Source organism: Vicia villosa, linkage group LG5 (genome assembly GCF_029867415.1).
Source record: "Vicia villosa cultivar HV-30 ecotype Madison, WI linkage group LG5, Vvil1.0, whole genome shotgun sequence".
NCBI lineage: Eukaryota > Viridiplantae > Streptophyta > Magnoliopsida > Fabales > Fabaceae > Vicia > Vicia villosa.
Window position 1 is genome coordinate 157504864 of NC_081184.1, and position 23106 is coordinate 157527969.

General features: G+C 34.0%; 2 protein-coding genes across 4 annotated transcripts; one reads left to right on the forward strand and one right to left on the reverse strand.

Moving 5' to 3' along the window:
• Nucleotides 1–223: 223 nt before the first annotated feature.
• Nucleotides 224–6240, reverse strand: LOC131603421 (uncharacterized). The gene is made up of 12 exons (XM_058875719.1): nucleotides 6018–6240; nucleotides 5719–5848; nucleotides 5513–5608; nucleotides 4992–5068; nucleotides 4737–4816; nucleotides 4140–4200; nucleotides 3430–3497; nucleotides 3268–3349; nucleotides 2175–2258; nucleotides 2020–2097; nucleotides 1161–1280; nucleotides 224–711 (listed from the first exon to the last, which is right to left on the reverse strand). Exons 1-12 carry the CDS (start codon nucleotides 6183–6185, stop codon nucleotides 535–537), a joined length of 1221 nt encoding a protein of 406 aa, XP_058731702.1. The 5' UTR covers nucleotides 6186–6240; the 3' UTR covers nucleotides 224–534.
• An 8248-nt stretch (nucleotides 6241–14488) lies between these two features.
• Nucleotides 14489–20187, forward strand: LOC131603422 (vacuolar protein sorting 38). 3 transcript variants are annotated; one of them, XM_058875721.1, is made up of 6 exons: nucleotides 14489–14877; nucleotides 16095–16301; nucleotides 17716–17896; nucleotides 18734–18783; nucleotides 19068–19295; nucleotides 19904–20187. In XM_058875721.1, the coding sequence occupies exons 1-6, from the start codon at nucleotides 14698–14700 to the stop codon at nucleotides 20024–20026; spliced, it is 969 nt and encodes a 322-aa protein (XP_058731704.1). In that variant the 5' UTR covers nucleotides 14489–14697; the 3' UTR covers nucleotides 20027–20187. The 3 variants fall into 3 exon arrangements, with proteins under 3 accessions (XP_058731704.1, XP_058731703.1, XP_058731705.1); XM_058875720.1 differs by having other exon boundaries at nucleotides 14490–14877; nucleotides 18635–18783; XM_058875722.1 differs by having other exon boundaries at nucleotides 14738–14877; nucleotides 16073–16301; nucleotides 18635–18783.
• The last annotated feature ends 2919 nt before the right edge of the window (nucleotides 20188–23106 follow it).

A 23106-nucleotide genomic window follows, 5' to 3' on the forward strand; every position in this document is an offset into this window, starting at 1 on the left:
CTTTCAAGTTATTATAAGTAAATGTTTCTATGTGGATATACTAATGTAGCTGATACATAATGTTGTGTCAAATTTGTCCAATTCATTGTGTAGGGAAGTTAAAATTTTATTAACTTAACCCTAAACCCTATGTCATGCATAATGTCAGTTATGTCATGCAAACACAATTAAAAGGTCAGTAATAATCTGGTACAGATAAACAAGACAATGACAACTTGGCTGATGAAGGGGAAATTAAAGCAACCACAAAGTCAGATTTCTTTCAGCATGTTCAATCGATATATTCTGAAAGATTCTTCCCACCAGAACAAAGAATAAGATGGAAACATTGAAAATAGACCTCTCAATATTTTGCTTAAACTGCTTCATGAATCCCAAGCTTAAAACAGCTTTAACCGCAAAAAGTTATGACACATGGACAAATATATATGATTCCTTCAAGCTATGAAAAATAACAGTTTCATGAACAAATTAGAAGACTTGACCTTAAAACACCAAATTATTATTGTCAAACCTTTTTTACAACTATATCAACTAAAGAACTCCGAAAAAGGGATTCTTTATTGCAGAGTCTAGTTCAGATCCAGCAGAATTCAGGACTGGAATCTCAACCTTGTCCCTAGGCAAAAACAAAATTTCACCACCATCGATCTTCTCAAAACCGCAAATTTCAAGGAATTCAATGCCTCCTTTCAAAGCACCAACTCTATCCTGTTAAACACAAAATAGACACAGGCTTGTTAACACGCCTTATTTAAATTATTTAGATGCATGTCAATATTCATAAACATACATTAACATCTTACCCTGGGGCATTTTTAGACAAGAGAAATATTATACACAATTGAGCATTACAGCGACAAAGTCAATCCTATGTCAACTAAAAACTCCTGAAACTAATAAACCTGGTGGTTTAACTTTAGGGTCCATGTGTGGTGAATACAAAATTCTACCTATGCCCAACAATAATTTGATGACTCAAGTGTCCCAAACTCTCTTATAATCCCCATCCGAATTTCAAGAGTATTGATTTAATCAATTTTTTTCCTTTTCTTTTTTTGGTAGGGTAAAGCTCTTTTATCTTCCCCGTGTATTAGTAGCTACACTGAATCCCCTGAAAATACCGAAGTACAACACACCATCTTTACGGGTTTTCTTACCTGAAAAGCTGCGTTACTAAGGCGAATTTTCCTGAATTTTTCTTCATCGGGATTTCTGGCAACATTCCCCACATATGTTAGAAGAGTTTGGAAAGCTCTTTTCACTCTGGCATCATCCTCCTGCTCCAAGAATAAAGCAAACATGTAAATATGCAAGTGTAACAATATGTAAGCAGAAAGTGCTGTTTCACTAACATTATTTCATAAGTATCATTATGCAGCAAGAAATCAATTTCCTTTTAGGAGAATGAATGATGCAGTTGATAATACTGTCAAACTCACATTTTGGCCCTTCAAATATATGTGCAAGTTGAAAAATATTTTGATCTTATATTGGTCCTTTAAACACTTATGTGACAAATCATTCCTTAAATATCACATACTCCTTGCCACCAAATTGATCCTTAAAATGGAGGACTGATACTGATGTTTGTTTGGATTATAAAATAAAGAAAAATTGAAGTATTTAAGAGTTTTTATTGAAATTAGTTAGTTGCGATTGATATAGAAAGAATGTGTATAAATAGGAGAACACGTGTTAGAGAGTATCTTTGAATATTTGTAACTGTGAGACACCCTTGGAAGAAGAGATTCTCTACTATTCTATCCTATTTCATAACAAAAGTGTATTTCTTTAGAATCCCATTCTTAGGTTTCCTAACAATTGGTTTGACCTGCCGCTGCAATTGTTAGGATTATAGAATAAAGGGAAATTAAACTTCTATGGTACCTCTTACAATATTCACCATTAGAATTTGAGTTGATATTAATACAACTTGTATCCAACAGTCACTTGCCTAACACTGTAAACTAAGTAGATGAATCACAGAATTTTCAGCAAATGACAATGTAAATGTACCTTGTGGTTCTGCTTGAGAGAACGCAAGCATTCTCTCATTTGTTCAGTTTTTGTGGCAGGCCTAATTGGCAGGAAACTCTGCACACAGAAATTTTAAATTTTCAAATAAATAGGTATGGCATAAAAAATATCATCTTTTCTGGACAAGATAATACCTTTTTCTCCTCTACAACAGTTGTTGAAGGTTTGACTGTCGAAGGGTCCTCTGCAGGCAAACCAAGTTTTCGCCTCCTCTCTGCCTGTCATAATTGAGAGATAACAGATATTCAAATTGTTATGCCATTGTGTTAAAGAAATTGCCCAACATGTTCAAGTTATTCCAAAAAATTGGACCAAAGTACTCTTAAAAAGCTCCTCAGCCATCAATAGTAATACTAAAGTAGGAGGAGGCCCCAAAACTGCTTTTCTTTGACATTTGTTTTCATAATGAATCAGAAATTGCCTATTGGTATCTAATAATATTGTCGAGGTAGATTACCTTAGGAAAAAAATAAGAATAAAATCACAAAAAGTGATATTGCCTATCGGTATCCAATAACAGACACATGACAAGATTATACCAGAGTAGTCAATAGTGGCCCATAGCGGCACTATCCCGCTATAGCAGAGCGGAACAGAGCCCGACCGTTATGGGAAGAGCCTTAGCAACGCAGAACACTATAGCGACCATAATAGGGTAAATAGCGAGATAGTGGAGCAGAGCGGTTCTTGGTCTGGAGCGGTTTTTAAGGCCCACCATCCTTTTCACCTCTAAAAAACCAAAATTACCCCTAAAGTTTACAATGTTTTAAGGGTAAATTGGATTTTGCAATCAAATTTGAGTAGAGACCCAATCTTAACCTTCCTTCATAGTCGTTTATGCACTTCAAGAGTCATGTGTGCTTTGATTTAAGAATATTTTATGAGTTGAGTTATTTGTTTAATTTTAGATTAAATGTATGTTCATAACTATTATAGATAATTTGTCCAAAAAATGATCAAATAGAGCGGCATCCCGCTATACGCTATCCCTTTTTAGGGTCGGGCACTCCGCGCCGCTATCCGGGAATGACTACTCTGGATTATACTATATTTAATCCTATTCTCATGGCCTGACTTAATAGTCGTCTGGAAATTCTACTTCTGGATATAGCCCGACTTAATAGTCATCTGGAAATTCTACTTCTAGTATGTTGAGAAAGAAGATTTACAAAACTCAGATAAGAACAGGCTTAGAAAAAGAACATAACAATTCAAAAATGTATAAACCTTGTCTTCTTCCAACTTTTGCCTGATTTTTTCTCTAGCCCTTCTCTCTTCCTCTTTCTCTGCTTTTCTCAAAGCTAACAACCTGTAAAAGCAAGCAGAATTCTTTCGAGACTGGGTTCATTCAAATTAAAACAGGATATGAGATAACTAGGTGAATCAGACCGTTTTCTCTCATTGTCTTCTTCAATCCTCTTTGCTTCAAGCAACTCCTTGCCAACTCGAATTCTTTCCTGCACGAATAAACAAAAATTAGTGAACTACTCAAATATTGAGAGCAAAACATGTATATGGCAGCTTGAAATTCATAAGATGATAATAGGATTTTTGCATGTTTTTGACAAGCTATGGCAGTCTTACTCGTGAGAATCGTGACGTGGGAGATTTTTTTGTGCAGGTGCATAAAGATCAGTATTCAAAAAGATGTTAAGATTCATTTTGGCGCCAATTTATAGCTTCCATACTGAATCAAGCTGTGTCCATGACCAACTTTCCAAAAAGCTAGCTATTGGGAGAACTCTCGCAGATGTTTTATACCTTCAACAAACCTTTTCAAACAAAGAGTCATTTGGGCTTGTCATACAGACAATGCCCAGCCTCAATCTACCGTTCTAAAACTCAACTTTTTTTTCTAGGAAGAAGGAAGCCACGAGGATCAAGCTCTTAACTGGCGGATCATCGAGTCTTAAGATCAACTACCCCCAAAGCATAAACTCTTAGATGGAGGTTTATAGTTTCTTTAATGTCGCTAACAGAGTCTACGCACATGCACATCCCCCAATATCCGTAAGTATAAAATCATAAGATACTCAGTTACATCAGTAGTGAAACTCAATGAGATGAGTGGGAAACAGAGGGTAGAGTTTGCAAAATACCTTTTCTCTTTCTCTCTCTGTTCTCTTCTCTTCTTCTTCTTTCTTCTTGCGAGCCTTCTCCCTTAAGATAATAGCTCAAAAATTATATGACTATACAGACTAGTAACAATAAGTTGGCTTAAAAAATACATATATAGATCTAGACACAAGATAAGCAGGCATCTGTTATTTTAAGAAAATACAACATGAATGTGCAGTGAATGACTGAATTTTCAAAAACTAAACATGAAACCATTAAACGAAAAAAATCCACTATAGCCACTGCAAAATATAAGGTCATGGATTCAACAATCACTAATCATGCTGTATATTAAGGGCGTATATAATAAAGACCATCCATAAAACAGGGTATGATATGTATACATGGATATCAAGTGTTAACTGTGTTACCCTAAGCTACTTTAGAAATAATTACCAGAATGCCTCAACAATCATTGCTTCTTTGAGATTTTATAAGGGATAAGCAAGAATACATTACTTCAACCAATGCATGGTTAAAATCATTCCCCAATCCTTTGCCACAACAAAACTCTAACTATGAAACAGCTCCATAACTAGGCCCACAATGTGTAACTTATTTTACATTCAGTTTCATACCTTAGTTCCTTTAGTATGGCATTCGTTTCTTCTGGGGTAAGAGAGGGTTTAGTAGCCTTAGTTTTACTGACAGCAGGTACCTGAGTGAACCATCAGGTCAGAAGGTAGAGATTGCAATTTAATTTGAGTGCATTATACATAACATGAACTAGACTTCTTATTTTGACAGAAGTTTGTAAAATCAAAATATATAACTTATGAAACAGTGCATGTGCGATAAACAATAAACTATATGAATAAACAAAAACACTGTACCAAGGGCATCTCATCTATGTCAGGCGTATTCTCATGGCTTTCTATCCAAGTTACAGCAGCCTCGAGGCTAGCATTACCTGTAAAAGAAAGAAGCCTGAGTTCAATATTCTAGAGTAAACACAACTATCAATACCCGGTTATAACATAAATAATGCATTGAAATACCTTGTAATTTGTAAACTAATAACTGATTAATACATATATCCTAGATCCAGAGGCTTGAACATATGAACGTGAAAATCATGATTCGTATTGCATCTAATAAATTATTGAATTTTGAATATCATGGCAAACCCAACCCAAACCAATAGAATCCAACACTATTCTTTTTAAATTTCCTTCAAACGGCACAGGAAATGCATTGTGGCACAATTATGATCAAGAATATCAATCTCAATTTTCATGGAGTATATAATTTCATGAATGCTCTGTAGCACAATAATGAACAGCAATTCAAACCCATAAAGAATACTGCTACCATAAAAGTATGTTTAAATAATTATTAGTTCATTTAAACTTACCAGAGAAATGAAGTGCCCTTGTTGCACGAGCTGTTGAAAAGCCCATTGATTCAAGTTCCTCAAGCAGAGTTTTATCAACTTCGGGAACAACCATTTCTGTATTTTACAATAATAAAAGCAAATGAACAACGAATCAAATAGATACACAAACTAAAACAGAATCGCCACTAAGCTTATTAAACCAAAAATAAATAAATAAACATTACCTTCATTTTGATCACTGGTTCCACCCTCTGAGTCCCCCTTAGGAACCTCTAAACTTATTGGTTTCGCAGCTTCAGCAGTCTTATCAACAAACCCAGTGTGTCCAGTTCTCTTGGTGTGTAAATCACTCTCCTACATTATCAAACAAAAACCAAATTCAGTAAATCAAAATCAGATTTTTCAATCAAATTAAACCCTAAAACAACATAAAGGTTCATTGCATGTAATTCGATTTGGAAAAAAAAACTATGGATGATTGGAAGGTTTAGGGTTTGGATTAAGAATTGGAGGGGAGACTGACGGTTTTGGATCGGCAGGGCTTGGAGCAAGTGGAGCAAACGAGATTTAGAACGGGTTCGGTGGATTCGGAGAAATTGGAGTGGGAAGTGAGCTCGGCGTGTTCTTGAGCTTCTTCGACCGATTTCAAGAGAGTACCGCAATCACCGCACTGGAGCGAAACCCCTGCCATTTTCCGGTGGCTTTTTCGTCGGTGGATCCAATTGGAAAAATAGAAATTGGTTTATGTTTGGATTTTGTGGCTTTATATGTGTGTGACTATTCACATCATTCCATTATGATTATAATTATTAAATTTTACTACCTCCGCTCCTATTTATAAGAAACGATTCTCTTTTAAGATATATTGAATAAATAATGTATCTAGACAATATGTTGTCTAGATAGATTATTTATTCAATGTATCTAAAAAGAGAATGTTTTCTTATAAATTGGACCAGAGGGAGTTGTGTTTGACAAGCAAAAGCTAACATTACTTTTCAAAAAAAAAATATATATTATGAGTTAGAACATGGTAATTAAAAAAATTAAAAATTAAAAATTTTAAACAAATGAATTAATTGATTTTTTTTTTATATTTGAAAAGGTCTTCAATGAAGAAGCAAGAAACCAAGTGTCTCACTCATAGATCTTTCTGATCGCCTTTTTCCTAGTTCGAGCATTTATTTATTAGATTTATTGAATTTGTCGCCTCTTTTAGAAATAAATGACAGAGATGAGAAAATAATGAATGGTGTGTCCATATTTTCGTAATGGTATGGAAGGAGTAAATTTACAAGGTTCTTCGAAATAACGGTGGATTAACTATCCACTCTTGCACCCTCTCAATGGTGGTTATTTCCAACGGGCATATAATCCAGACTCAGGACTGCTATAAATACCTCACATTAAAGTTAAGAAGGACAATTTAATTCTCACACAGAAAATCACGTATACATAGTTCTTCACCTCCTGAGTAAGTTAGCTCTAAACCCTACAACAAACCTTAACGCCTCTGATAACCCTTAATCATTAGGGATTGTTACGTATTGTACTTTTATAAAGTATAATTAGCATCCACTACGGGGCCTGTTAAAATTAACCTGGGCCACATTCATCGTTACTCATTGTTGTTTTCCTCATCTTTTCACAATGATGTTTAAGCAAAGCTCCAAGATCATTGTCATTACAATTGCACGAGGTTTCGCTGGTTAGGAGAATCCAGCTCCCCTTAGAGATAATACGCCCGACAGGTTTTTACAACAAACATTGCACCAGAAAAGTTGTCATGATATTTGGAAGAGAACAAGAATCCATAACTACCTTCTTGAATGAAGATGCAGTTGGTGTTCTTCCCCACATCAATGACCACATGGTCGTCACAATTTGTATGATAATTGGGATGTGAAGCAAGTTTTGGTAGACATTGGTAGCTCAGTAGACGTCTTGTCCTATAGCGTCTTTTAGAGGCTCAATTTGACCACAATAATATCGAAGCATTTCAAGGTTCTTTGGTTGGCCTTTCAGATAAACATGTACAGGTAAAAGGCCATGTAATGCTTAAAAAATTGTCCAACTCAGAGGCAAGCGTCAAGACGGTCGAAGTGAAGTATCTCGTGGTTGACGCCTTATCTCCTTACAAGTCCATCGTACAAAGACATGCCTTTAATTTATTAGAGGCGTTCGTGTCCACCCTTCATGTGAACCTCCAGTACCTGCTACTTTATGGGCAAGTCAGTATCCGTGGGTGTTGTCCCTTTTAATGAACGTATCATATGAGAATGTCATTTTTATGTGAGAACATGAGAATGAATCTGATGTGCACAGTTGGTTATTTTTTGAAACAAAATCATATTCATTTTTAAACCATTTAAATGGTTTGGATTTATAACTATAACCACATTTCAATCAAAATCGGTTATGAAAATGGTTAATAATTTGACTATGTTTACACAACCGTTTTTTTTTTAAATTCGGTTTTAAACCAGTTATTTTTAAAAACTAGTTTGAAACTAGTTATTTATAAATTTGGATAAAAAACTATTTTTTTGTTTTGAAATCTGGATTATTTTAAGAACTGGATAAAAATTAGTTTTAAAAATTATTTTTAAGGCCAAATTTTTACGACAAAATATCATATTTTTAAAATCGATTCTATTAATCGTGAATTTATTGTTGTACTTCAATTATGTTAGTAAAAGAAATCCCAACATATTTTCAAAGGGGATACAAGTTTCAAATAACTAAATTGTATAGAAAAATGGATAGAAAGTGATCATGGTAACAAGAAGAATCCTCGACATTAACAATATAACTTTTTGGCATTACAATTAGAGCAAGTAAGATATAATGTCACTTTTGTGATTAAGCATAATACATCATCTATAATTTTAAAGCTATTTAAACCAATCAAAGAAACCTCGGTCCCCTGCAACCCAATAAAAATAAGCCTTCCTAGTTTTAAAGCTATTTAAACCAGTTTAACACCATAGAAATTTGAAAATTAAAGATATTTTAGATGCAACATGTCATATGGCATATAGTACAAGAGCTACCACTAATTAAGTTTCTTCAAATTTATAGTACCATTTAAATGGAGAGACTGCAACACAATTTACAAACATGTATTGTCCACTCTTGTATTTAAACCTTGTAGAAATCAAATCACCTTCAAATAGGATAATTTAGGGTTAATACCATTTTACCCCCCTGCCATATAGGTCTTTTCTGGTTTTGTCCCCTGTAAAAAAAAAAAAAAATTGAAAAACAACCTTGTCATTTCAAAAAGCTAACTTTTTATCCCCTAAAGTCAAAATCCGCTGGAAAATCCGAAAGAAAATCCGCAGGAAACCTGCAGATTTTCTTGCGGATTTTGACTTTAGGGGTTAAAAAGTTAGCTTTTTGAAATGACAATGTTGTTTTTCAAAAAAAAAAAAATTACAGGAGGCAAAACCAGAAAAGACCTATATGACAGGGGGTAAAATGGTAATAACCCGATAATTTATAGCTATGAATCAATTTGAATAGCAAAAATTAAATTCTTCATATGTTAGTTTCTTCATGAGTAATTTAATATTTTAACGTTCACCTTTAATATTCTTGCAGGCTTGATGATTGATCTGAGTACTCTAGTCAGTCGTCCCAATGCATATATGATCATGGAAATAGCCAAATACATTCAAGTATACAAAACACACACAAAATAAATATCAAATTTATAGCAACAACAATAAAACATTGCAAAATAAAAAAGGTTAAGTTACTAATTGTTTTCTTGTACCATTCGTTAGTAAGTAAAGTTTGATTCCATGCACAATCAAAAGGGTGTAAACAGACACAAAGAGATTATGTGATTACCAAAAGGCATTGAAACCAATTAGACTATTAAGAGGTTTTAAGGTTTTGAGATTTTTTAGGTACTTTGACCCTTCCTCTCCTAAACCAAAGACTAGTTAGTTTGAAGGCTATTGTCATCAAAACAATCATTACAATCCCTGTTACTCCTTCCCATGATTTCACACAAGGAATTGGAAATTATGGTCAAGCTAGAGGAAAAGACAACAGATCTTGAGATTTTCTTTCCATCGTCATAAATAACAAAAGTGAGGAATAAAGACAAACACATCTTAAGGCTCTTACTAAACTACTGTTGTGCAATTACTGGAAGTAGAATTCAAAGAATCATGGATGATAGACACTTTGAGGTTATTGTCACAATATCAATTTTGAAACCATAAATATAACAAACTCTATAGCCATGAATTGGGAAACAAACTAATTTTACCATGATTATTGACTAACAAATGTTTTGTAGTATATCACATTCATTCTATTTACAAGGACGATAAATCGTGCCTAACAAATTGCAACAAGATTCAACATTAAATCATATTAAATTTCCCACCATTATCAATCTTCGTTGAATATAATGGGAGCTGGACAAGTACTACCTCCTTTTGTAGAAGCTATTTCTGAAAGAAAAAAAAAAAGAATTATAACTTATTATTAATCAAATTATAATCTAAGAAATAACTACTTATTTAAAAAATGTATAATTATTTTACCTCCTTATAATTTCTCAAGATTCTTGTAATTCTCAACTAAAAGTGAATCAATGATCGAGGATTTACGCATTGCTTTAAGGCAACTGTAACTACAAACAAAGGCTTCCATTGTTTGAGTTGTGAGACAACTGCGATATTCATCCATCACTCGTCATCCAAAACCAAACGTAGACTTATATGTTACAACGGAGATAGGTATGGCAAACAAATCTTTTTACACATTCTTTGAATTTTGAAAGCCTTTAAGCAGAAAACTTGGCATATTTGACTGAACCTCAAATCCTCAAAATTGACTTGTTAAGATCTTTGAACCCTTCCTTAACAGTGAGGTTTAAGATACGAGCACAACATCTCATATGTATGTATTCTCCATTATTCAATACTAAATAGTTACAAGATAATAGCTTCTTTGTCAAATGTTTAATTACAAGATCATTTGAGGCTGCATTATCAAGTGTGATAGTCAAGATTTGATTAAGTCCCTAGACAGTCAAACACGCATCAATAGTCTTTGTTATAATATCTATCGAGTGGCCTGTGACTTGGACAAAACTTATAACCCTATTTTGCAAGGTCAAGTTATTGTAAATGAAGTGAGCAGTGATACACGTATATGTGAAATTTTGAATCCACATCCATATATTGGAAGTGAGACAAACGCTTTGACAATGTATGGGCTAGAAAGTTTTTCAATTTTTCCTTTTCTACATCCCATAGCAACAAAGTATGACATGCAAGTGTAGTGCACGATACAAGATTGAATTTTGGCTTCAAGCCACTTACGAATTCATGGAAATCTGGATGCTCCACTTTTGAGAAACGTAATTCCCAAGCTATAAACAATTTCACCAACAAATACCGCAATCTCTCTTGATCAAACCTAGGAACTGAATGAGAAGAAATAGCATGGCCTTCACCATTCATTGATGGTGTAAGCGTTCTTCGCCTCTTGCTAAAATCATTATTTGGGTTACTCTTGCAAATCTAATGTGCTGCCATCGAACTTGTTCCATTATACCTGAGCTTCTTAACACAATAGTGGCATATAGTTATTTTTTTAGTTAGGATCTAGCTTGAAGTCATTCCAAGCATTAGATCAATTTTTACGACGTCTAGTTTCGGGCGGTAACATAGTAGTAGTGTTCTGGACAATAGGTGAAGGAGTAGCAAATAAAATTGTTGGCTTAGATTCCCCATCCATTTTGATATAAAGTGCAAAATAAAACACAACGCACAATAATAAGTTTTTGGCTTTATTAACTTAATAAAGTAAAATATCTCACAATTTTGTAGTTATTTTCTATTATGAAGCAAAACACTATTTAACATAGAACATGTGTTTCTCAATTAGCTAGATGGAGAGATTAAAACAACATCTAGAACAACATAAGACTAAAACAAGAACGTATATGAATAATTGAACATCAAAACAAAACACTAATTCAGCCTTATGCGTCTCTGCACTATCTAGCTCTTGAAGATTCCTACTACTATCTTTGTTTGTTGTTGAGTTTGTGGCGTTGAATGTCCCTCATATAAAGTTTTATTTAGTAAGGACATATATAGATTCATATATGAAATTATAACATTACTTAAAAAGCAACAATTACAAATATTAAAGAACTACAACCACCATACAGATGCAATATTTATTAAAAATTTGAAGGATATCTATGAAATCCAACTCATATATTGGAAACAAAGATTGTTTATTTAAAGTGCTTTAGACTCTACTCATTCCAATATCTCATATGATATCACAAAAGAATAATACTAGTATAAAATAATCCATAATCAAAAGGACAAGGGTGGAAAGTGGGTCCCAAAGTTACCAAACACGCATGCATATAATCACACAAATTCAACATTTCTTAAGGGAATTGTCATCATTTACAACACAACCATCCACTAATCATGTTCCTGTCAGCTCTATCTCTAACCCTTTATCTCAAAAAGCTTAAAGATACAAACTTTTGGTCAACGAATTGAAACCCAAATCATATTTTTCTTCATTGGAAAATTGTAGTACTGTTGTATGTAGTTGTTTTTGTTTCCCCCATTTATTGTTAGACCACAAACACACCTTGAGAATAAGAATAACAGTAGAAAGCATGCTATGTTCAAAATTACCATGCAACAAAGGTAAGAACTAAGAACACAACAAAGACTACCTTTTCAATCATTCATACTTATTGTTTAGTGATATTTTACCCCGAGCATACTGGTTTGAGACATCAAAGATTTTAAGTAATCGATAGTTTCACCGATGACTAACAGCGGATGCTTTCCTTTGGTCATCTTTTTCTCTTGACCAAATTGAAAAAGTTTTTGAAACATCCAAAATTTTATTGGCATAACATGCCTGTAGAATATGCATTCTACTATTTGGTCAAAAGTTTTCTCACAAGAAACATCAGGAAATTCAATGGAAAGACAATTAGGATCACATCAAAGAAGTACAGAACATATGTTATCAAATGTGAAACGATTGAATAATACTACTCATAAAAGAATACTAAGCCAAGCTAAGAGCAATCTAATACACTAGTTTTTCATTTTTTATTAAATCTATTGAAATTGGCTCTGTTAAATTTCACAGGGAAAGCTTATCAGTAGATTTTATAAAATATATGGCCTGTTAACATAAGTTGGCCTTTATATTTGGGAGTTAAGAGGTTTAATTTAGCACATTCCAATGGTATCAACTGCAAAAATGAGTGAGACCAACCACGTGACCATTTTACAGAGTGTGGTTAGGACTTGAAGTTGGAAAAAATCGCTCAAACAAGTCACTATAAATTTCAGTTGAATTATATTCAAGTAAATAGTGGCAACTTAAAGATACAAATTTAACCTGAGTAAATTATCTTTAAATAATCTTTAGAAGCACATTTAAGATCCTTACATAGTTTGAACTACACCTCACAGTAAAATAAGTTAAGAGGGTGATTGGATTTCCAACCCTAAAAACTACTTTCTTAAGAGGAAGGAAAAAATGGTAGTTCACAACCTATAGTTAATAAATAACGAGATACAAAATTGAGATACAAAATTGAGACTCAGGAGGGTTTATTCACTGCATTTTCTTACACTACTTTCTTATTCATACCTTGAACCTAATTCAATATTACAGTAAAAAGGATGAGTTCTGATTAGGGGAAACGAGTTTATCTGAAAACGTGATGCAATTGAGAAGAAAAATGTCTTGAGGTCGAAGATGAATCGAGCTATAGTGAAAACATGCTTTCTGAAGTTTGAAATTCAATTGGATTTGGAAGTTTAAATTTGGAACCAGATGATTTTGGGCTTTTGGACAATAACCAAATCCAAAAATAAAATATGGTTGGATAATCAACCATATAAAAATATTCCGGGTGAAGACCATTTCATTATATCTGGATATTTAAAATAGATTTGGACACGGTTTTGGATTTGGACATTATACCCGAATATTTTGCACACCCCTAAATATTCTTTTTAGTCTCGTATGTTAAGATTAAAGTTCATTTTAGTCCCTTAACTTAAAAAAGATTTATATTAATCACCAACTCTTCAAAACATCAAGGCGAAACAAAATTCAAGAATATACAACGAAGTTGATAAGAATTCATTTTAGAGCATCTTTAACGGTGCAAATGCAACTCATTTTCGGGTTCTTTGCGAAGACCTATTAAACCACATCATCTTGAAACAACTCATTCAAATTTATCTCTAACGGTGCAACTCTATATTAAACCCCACAATTTTATCTCATATGTTAATATTTTATTCATATCAAATTTTATTTTAACTCTAAACTACCTATTATTTGTATTTATTTTTATTGTAATACATTTTTATCATTATATTTAATATATTATGATATTATCGTACGTTGCTTTAGACAACATTTTGTTGCTTCACAATGCAACAGTGTTGCCACCTGGCGGACTATTCTTCAACTCTAATGGCAGATTGCGAGAAAAGAGCAGGGCAGGACGTGCGAAGCGGTCTATCGCATAGAGTCTCAAACTTTTTACAAATAAAGTGTAACTAAATAGAGTCTCATAAATCTTTGTCACTATTAAAATGATGTTAAATAAGATTTTTAATTATTTTGTCATAGTTGAACTATGACTAACCTACACAAGATCTCTAAAAAATTAAGACGAAAAAGAGGATTACATGCCGGCGAACTAGGAAGAAAAATTCACCATGCTCTTAATTTCTTAACTTAAAAAAAATTTATATTAATCCCTAAACTTTTCAAAACATATCATATTAATATTTTTGTCAAATTAACTTTGTCAAATTAACGGCAAGGAAAACTTAAAATTTAATCACTAAACTTATTACTAATTAGAAAAAAATAATTAAGATTACACATTTTAAAAAATCTTCGTAAGTTAGGACCAAAATAAACCCGGAATACAAAAAGATGCACGTTGAAAAGTAAAGTATCATGCGCGGGTTCAACGTGTCCAATATCACACGGTTTGTTTCCTCTAACCGAATAAACCAAACTCTCACACACCATTTTCCCCCTTTTCTTTCCTCGAGAGTTTCCACAGCCATTTCCCCAAGAAAATCCCCAAAACAAGAACAACAAAGGATCGATCGATGAGGTTTGCACCGTGAACACGATGATGAGGTCGACCCCTAATGGAACAAAATCTAAATCTCACATTGCTGACAACTGCGACTGATCCACAAGATGTTAGAGTGATTCAGTGGGAGGATTTTGAGCATGATCTTGCTAGGTTATCGAGTCTTTCTTCTGCACTCAACGAAGCTAAGGACAAGAAGCGGAACCTTCAGCGGAAACTCGAGTCTCTCATCCAGGTAGGGTTTTAGTGCTTGCTGAATGAGAATTAGGTTTAGGTTTCTGGAAATTACGGAATTGTCCAATTGAAGAGAAATTGAAATTGAAGCAAGTGGAAAATTACACTATGAATTTGTTTGGGGAAATGAAGTTACATTCTATATTTGATTGTATTTATTCGTAAAAGCAATTGCATTTTGCTGTGTTAGTAATTAGTTACAGTATCATTTATTGTTCAATTCATTACTTTCTTGTGGTTCTTTTCCATTTAGGGTTCTCCACAATTCATTCACAATTCACAGTTTAGGGACTCTGGTGTTTTAGTTGGTTGTTGAGAGGCTTTAACTATGAAGCGAGTAATGATCCTCTCCATTTCTCAAAAGAAATGGAGTTTACTCCTATGAAGCAGAGACACCAAAAACACTACACCGACACTGACACGTCGACAGTCGCTAATAATTTAAAAAAGATTAAATTAAACTTAATACACAAGTTATGGTGCCGGTTTTGGACACCGAGACTAACATTGACACGTTTTTTCAGAGGTGCCGGTTCTACATAGGGGCTTTAAGTATATACTCGATCACTCTCCAGTATGTTCGAGGGCTAGTTGATCTTTCTCTTATGATGATAAAAAGTTTGGAGTAAGGGGGGAGATTGAGTTGGGGTTCATACTATAGTCATTTGGGGGTGGGATATTGAATTTCTTCCATACAAGCTAAGCGCTCCTATGTTTACCAAGTAAATCAACCACCCCTTGTCTCTGTGTCTTTAGAGTTTAGACAAATATAGTAATATAAAAGTAATTGAGGGGAGGGCACTGATGATAGGATAATAAATAATAGTAATAAACTGCTTAAACAGAAGCTATTTGTTCACCTGTCATACATTTTTCTAGTCTCGCTCTTCCCGATATTGCTCCTTTAACTTTGTCAATTCCAATGAGATGGTTTTGATCTCTATTTTTAAACTCTAATATTTTGTTGTCGGGCACTTCCAATATTTTCTGTTGATAAAATTTGTTCTTTGGTTCTTATTTGATTCCAGAGAACAAAAACGAGAAACAGAACATATCTACTGTTTTGTTATTTTGGTTTTAAAAATACTAGTTTTAGAAACTAATTTCTGATAAAAGGCTAATCAAACAGGTCTGTATGTACGTAATGTATGTTTTCTGAATTATAATTGTCTCTAATTAATGAGCCCGCGTATTAGCGGGCAATGATTTTGTGAGCAGGTTAATGGTGAATCATTGGGTCGATTAAATGAACTTGAAGAAATGCGTCAAAAATTGGAATCAAAGAAATCAATGATGGATAATATGTCTATACGTTCTAGGCTGGCAAAAGAGGATGCTGGTAAGCAAGAGGAGCAGCTTAGTGGTGCTTTGCAGTCACTTTTGGTGGCGGGTGGTACTCTCTCCGTTACTAGGAAAAACCTTCAGGTGAATTTATGTTATATTATGTATAATTATTATTTTTTTTTTGCAGAAAATGTTATGTTTTCCTAAAGGGTTGAGTGTCTTAAGGTTTTCTCGGAGAGTGATTAAAATTTTAAAAATCAGCTGGATCTATCATTTTATCTTTCCTTTCTTAGAAATTAAGAATTATGAAGGGACTTCCCGAAATAAAAAAAAAGTAGCTGATATGATGAATTTCAACGACTAATTGGGAGGGCATGGATTGGCCCTTTTCGCACCATTATGGTTGACATTATGTGTAAGATATATAGAATAGCATATCATAAGGATTTCTGAAGGGCTGTAATTGTAAACGGGAACCCAAAATATCTGTTTATAGTTTGCAATTTTCTGTATTCTAGCGTGTACAAATTTAATTTATCTCACAATGTATGGAGCTTTTCAAATGTGTATTGTTTGACACTAATAAAAAGGTTTTAATGTTGAAGACAAAAGCAACAGGTTAGCTAACAGTCTAACACAAATTTGGGTGGTTATATGATAATTTCTATTTCACTTGTTTAGTTGGTTGACATTATGAATGGGTATTTGACATGTTTAGGTGTTTCTTAATGGTCCTTATGTTAAAAAACTACTCAGACTTCTCTACATTGATGGAAAACTACTTTCTTAAGAAATCTTGCTGTTATCTTGCTTGCATGTTCTGTCATTTGTTTCCTTTTGTCATTATTTAGATCCATACTAGGGAGGCTGTGAGCGAATTGAATGTTTTATTTAGATTGGTAGTTTGAGTACTTTTAGCGCCTTTTCCAGTAAATTTTTTTCCAAGTCTCCCGTCCCTCCCACTCTCACAAATCTTATGAAGTAAGCACTACTGTAATTTCTACCGTGTTTTAGAAACTTATTCATCGGCTATTTAATAGGGCTCATTTGCTCTTGGTCTGAGAATTCCATTAAACAAACTACGATCTATAATATGCGTGTTTTTGAGAGCTTTAAAGAGTTGTGTATCCATTTTGCAGACGTGTTATTTGATACTATGTAGCAGGTTGCGTGATTTCACAATTGATATTGGGTTGCTGTAAAAAAATATTCATTTATTTGTTGTTAAAGAATGTGTTAACAATTGCCATCATAATATTGGTCATTTTTGCTTTTGGCCGAGTTTACAGATGGTTGAATAGAGTATGCCTTTTCAGTTCCATTATACCTATCCTAAAGACATTACCTCATTGTTTTCTTTCAAACACCCTTAATTTTTAAAAAGCCTTTTCTTTTCTATGTTGGTAGTAAGAAACAGCATCCGAAAAATTTATTTATACAGACAAAAATAGGTTATTATTTATTTTTCCACCCATATTTCGTACACGGGAAAATAGTAGTGTCATATGTTACTCCTGATATTGTAGTTTGAAAGCTGATGATGCTGTTATTACAGGAATCAAGTAGATTACTGTCCGAAGAAAATGGCTATGTTCGTCTGAGAAACTTGCAAAAGATGCTAAGGATGAGGCAACAATACATGACATCTCAAATTTTAATGCTGTACCCTGTAAAGTTGGTTGTTGGACCAGCACAAGAGCAAGAGCTTGAAGCATATCCTTTAGGTCGCTCAGCAGGTAATAGTTAGTTCAGTCATAATCTTTTTCTGTGTTGATTGTACCCCCAATGTAACACATGACTAAGCTCATATAAAAGAAGAAACTTGCAGTTTAAGTATGAAACTTGAAGTGCTAAGATGGTTCGGCCACTCTCCCTTGGTTTTCTTTTCCTTAAGTTGGGCTGTTGATTCTGTGTCTCATCTACCTTATGCACCTTACGACTTGTTCTTTTCGATTGTTGCTTCATAATTTTTGCTACATGTAGATGTTTATCCCATACATTTTTCTCTAGTCTTTTATCACAGTATTATAAGTAATGACTTGTAGGCCATATTACTGTTGATTTTAATGTATATGTGCTAACAGAGTGAATCTTTTGTGACTCTATCACAAAGGTATTCTCATATTTTTATTCTCGTTTTTAATCTCATATTTGATCTGTAACCTTTATATTGAAAGATTGATAACAAAATCGTGGATCCTTTGAACATTCAGCCAATCAATTAGTACTTCTGTTATTTCTTGTTGCTTTTCTTCATACTTAAATATGTTTCTTAGTATGTGATGAATGCACTAAAACTATGAAGATCACAGATTCAATAAATGTTAAAAGTATATTTTTGCCCAGTGCTAATTTAAATTGTGCAAGTTGTTGGATACTATTTACTGCCTTTCTAAATGATACCTTTGCATTGTTAAAAAAAAAGATACCTTTACAGAATCATTGTTATAATTTGTCTTTGTATCATTGCCCAGGTAATCCTCCCGAACTTAAACCAGTTAATCAAGGATCCTTGACGATTCAGGGTCTGCATTTAAGTATGCTATCATTTAGAAAGATGAGTTTTTTCACAGATAAAAAGGAAATTCAGAAATCTGCTACAGCCTTAGGATATGTTGCACATGTAAGTTTTAATACCTCCATGGTCTTCTTTGCCTCAGATCTGTTATGTTTATGCTCTAATTTAATATCTTAGGTTTTTCATAATCCATGCCAAAGTTCACGTAGTCATACACATATTGCTGCGTGTTTTATATACAGAAAGCTTGATTGATTATCCTTTTGTTTTCTTTTCAAATATTAAACTTTTGTATTCTCAACCGTGGTAATTTTTATATAGCTCATGTGGGACTGTGGACCTAATAATTGTTGAAATATGTTTTAACTAGACTGATTTTTTTCCCCCAGGCGGTTTCACTTATAGCTTCGTACTTGCAAGTTCCTCTGCGTTATCCTGTACGGCTCGGTGCCTCTCATTCATATATTATTGACAATGCACCCTCAATTGAGCTAACCTCTTCTGAAGCTTCAACAAGTGCAAAATCTTTCACAAATGCCAAACATGTAGAATTCCCCCTATTTTTAGAAGGGCAAGACACAACAAGAGCAACTTATGCTGTATTCTTACTAAGCAAGGTATATATATCCACAGACACATTAGTATCTTCCCTATTGCAATACTCAAGCTTTGTATTTATTATTTGGTTTGAGCTTTTGCAAAACATAACAGGAGTCCCCCTCTTGTTCATTGTTTTTCCTTCAGAGATCTTTTCACCGTCAGTCTGCCACTTCATGCTTATTTTATTTGTTTGGGATGGTTTCTATACCTTGTTTATGACTTCTATTCCTTCCCTTGTTTACTAGATTGCATAATCTGATATGATTTGTACGTTTCTGTCGTTAAGCAACTTTTTTCACATTTCTTTCACTGAAAAAGTGTGGAGAAGCTTGGATGCATTTTTTATACTTAGATCAAGCATCATATTGGACTGTTTTCTCTTGCGTTTTTTCTCCCAACCCTTTGAAAAATGCTCTTGAATTTGGGCTCTGCTAGAGGTAGATCGGCTGCTTCTGTGTCATCTTAAATATGAGGATTGTCTTTGCAGTTTTCCATTCTGTTAGATTAATTTCTCCCTGAAACATGGTTGTCTTAGCGAGCAGGATATCATTATGCTACTCTGTAAATCTTGATTCTGATTAATCTTGACCTCACTGCTCATTTCACTTATGTTTTCTGATTGTAGGATTTAGAGCAGCTTTTGAATTTCATTGGTGCCAAGAGTTTGGGACCACGCCATCTATTGGCTAATTTGAGGGAACTTTGTAGAACTATCCAGTCTTCAGATTTTTTAGACAACTTAATCTAGTACTTTTGTCTGAAACTTTCTTGTAAATTGATTTTTGTTAATTCATACATGGGTGCAATTTTTTTGGTGCACCGTCAAATGTAGCATTGTTATCAAAGTTGAATCAAACTTCCTATAATGGATTTCATATTCTTTTCGAATGTATACACATCTGTTGACTATCTTGTTCTTTTGAAAGAACTTGGGCGATGAATATCTTTCAGACCTGCTATGTTAATATGTTATACGTTTTTTTTTTGACATTCTTACGGTTCTGCTGAAGTTTTCTTGCTCTAGGAGGATCTGAACCATTTCTTGATAAAAAAAGTGGAATTGAACATCAATTAAATTAATAAACTGATAGATAAAATGAACACATTTAAGAATGCAAGGACCGGAACAAATACATATATGGAAAATGAGATTCAAATTTACTTATGCGTTCTAGTTTTCTTGCTCTAGGAGGATCTGAACCTTTTCTTGTTCAAAAAAGTGAAATTGAACATCAATTAAATTAATGAACCGATAGATAGAATACATATACGGAAAATGAGTTTCAAATTTACCTATGCGTTCTAGTTTTAACACAGATGTGATAGTATTTGAAATTATTGCTCTTCTTAAAAAAAATAGTTAACTTTTGCTTTTGAATTACAAACTTAAAAGACAATGGAAAGACTAATAAATTAGAAAATTTCTTTGGCCACCTCCCTATGGGGGTCACCCCCAGCGAAAATTCCAAAATACCCCTGCTTCGGAAGTTCATTTCCGAAAGCGTCTTTTTTTTGAAAAAATTGACTTATTTCGGAAGTTCATTTCCGAAATACTGCGATTTCTGCAGATTTATCAAAACACTCCCCCTCCCCCAATCATTTACCCTAAATCAAAACAAAAAGTGGCAAAGGCGAAAATTTGTGCAAACAGAATTCCAAAGCTGCATCAAGGCTCCAATCACACTGCTAAACAACATTCAAAAGCCCTCAATCCTAACACTTTGTAAGTTTTGAAATTTTTAGATCTATTATTGAAATGCATGTTATTTAGGGTTTTAATTGCATAAATGATATATGGTTAGGTTGTTAGTAGTATTTAGGTTGTTTAGAAGCATTTTGATTTGGTTTGAAGTTTGGTTTAGGGGTCTGTCATGGAAGTTGCAGAAAACTCCATCGCAGGGGTGTTTCGGAAGTTCATTTCCGAAAACACCTCCATCCTAGTTTTCGGAAATGAACTTCCGAAATGTATCAGAAGTTCAAATTTTTTTGTTTTTTATTTTGTCTATGCATATTAATCGATTTCATTGTTTACAGGAACATGTCAGGCAACCAACCAGCACGCAGGACTGCGTCTTCTAAAGAGGGCGCTAAGGGAAGAAAGGGTTCTTCAAAGAAGGAGGTGAAAGAGGTGAAGGAGGTGAAGGAGGTGAAGGAGAAAAAGAAGCTTTTGACTGGTTCTGCTTCTCGTCCCCTGGGGGTCCATGGCTCGGACGTGCAGGCTCAGCCTTCAGGCGTGATCAACGCTGATGGTTCTGATACTGAGTGGGATGAGGATTGGTATAATTATCTTCATTCGGAGGAGTTCGCTCGTCGGGAAGAATAACGTGTTTTTATTTTGTTTGATGTGTATTTTGTAACGCTCGTCGAGCAGAATAACATGTTTTTGTTTTGTTTGACGTGTTTTGTTTTGTTTTGTTCTGATTTCGGATTGTATCGCACAGTGTTTTTGTATTGGATTTATCATGTTAGTTTTTGGAAGTGGTAACCGGGGTCGGAACATATGACGGAGAAGGTGGATGTTCGGAGGAAGAAGAACCGGAGGTACGTCCACCGAAAGACAAAGGAGCCAATCAATGTAAGCTATAGTTTATCATTATCATCTGGGGACGTCATTTCTAAAAAATCAAGATTAAAAATAATAAGATTTTTTTCCCAATTTTTTGTAATGACGTCCCCTGATGATAATGATAAACTATAGCTTACATTGATTGGCTCCTTTGTCTCGCGGTGGACGTACCTCCGGTTCTTCTTCCTCCGGACATCCACCTCCTCCGTCATATGTTCCGGCCCCGGTTACACCTCCTCCGTCATTTGTTACTTACAGTAGTACGTATTTTTATTAAAAGAATAAAAAAACCTTTTGAAATTTGGAAGCCTTTTTTTCTCCCCACCACTCTCTCATCCCCACCTACCCGTGTTCAACAATATGTAACTTTAATTTTATGTAATATTATCGTTGTAATCTTCACCCGATTAAATAAAGCGAATTGTTGTTGTTTTTCATTTTATTCTGTCCAGACATATTTTTGGAGGTTCATTTCCGAATTCTCCAAGGGGGGTGCGTTCGGAGATGAACTTCCGAAACACCACATTTTCTGAAAAGTAACTTTATTTCGGAGATGCATCTCCGAAATCAATATTTTATATTAAAAAAAACACGTTTTCGGAGATATATTTCCGAAAACACCTTTTTTAAGAAAAAGAGTACAGTTTCGGAAATGAACTTCCGAAACAAGGGGTATTGTGGTAAATTCACCAGGGGTGGGCAAGAAGGTTAGGAGGTGGGTGAAGAAATTTTCATAAATTATTGCTCTTTTTCAAAAAAATAGTTAACTTTTGCTTTCATATTATAAACTTAAAAGACAATGGAAAGACTAATGGCTTGTTTGGTTTGGCGGTTGAAACACCAAACCCTCGTTTCAAACACTTTTCACCGTGAAAATGAGAAGCAACAAAACATAACTTCTGCTTTGCTGTGAAACACTTTTCACCGTGAAAATGAGAAGCAACAAAACATAACTTCTGCTTTGCTGTGAAAATACGTTCGTTTCAAACACTTTTCACGTGAAAATGAGAAGCAACAAAACATAACTTCTGCTTTGCTGTGAAAATGTATCGTAATTTTGAGGATTCCGCTATCGTAATTTTGGGGATTCCGCCGTGTATCCAATCATGCTATAAAAATATATTTGAGGGTTTCAACTAAGGATATAATGTGATTAGTCAGTGGTACATTGATAACAACTTTAAATATATAATTAGTACTATTTTATATTAATATAAGATTCTATTCATATGATATATATGAAAATAACGTTCAATCTACTA

Excerpts from the sequence above, each read along its gene's own strand:
- LOC131603422 (XM_058875720.1), top strand. The coding sequence starts at position 14,698 with ATGGAACAAAATCTAAATCTCACATTGCTGACAACTGCGACTGATCCA. Across the intron at positions 14,878-16,094 it reads AACTCGAGTCTCTCATCCAG|GTTAATGGTGAATCATTGGG; the intron begins GTAGGGTTTTAG and ends TTTTGTGAGCAG. Across the intron at positions 16,302-17,715 it reads TTACTAGGAAAAACCTTCAG|GAATCAAGTAGATTACTGTC; the intron begins GTGAATTTATGT and ends CTGTTATTACAG.
- LOC131603421 (XM_058875719.1), bottom strand. The coding sequence starts at position 6,185 with ATGGCAGGGGTTTCGCTCCAGTGCGGTGATTGCGGTACTCTCTTGAAA. Across the intron at positions 5,849-6,017 it reads AGCCCTGCCGATCCAAAACC|GAGAGTGATTTACACACCAA; the intron begins GTCAGTCTCCCC and ends TTGATAATGTAG. Across the intron at positions 5,609-5,718 it reads AACCAGTGATCAAAATGAAG|AAATGGTTGTTCCCGAAGTT; the intron begins GTAATGTTTATT and ends TGTAAAATACAG.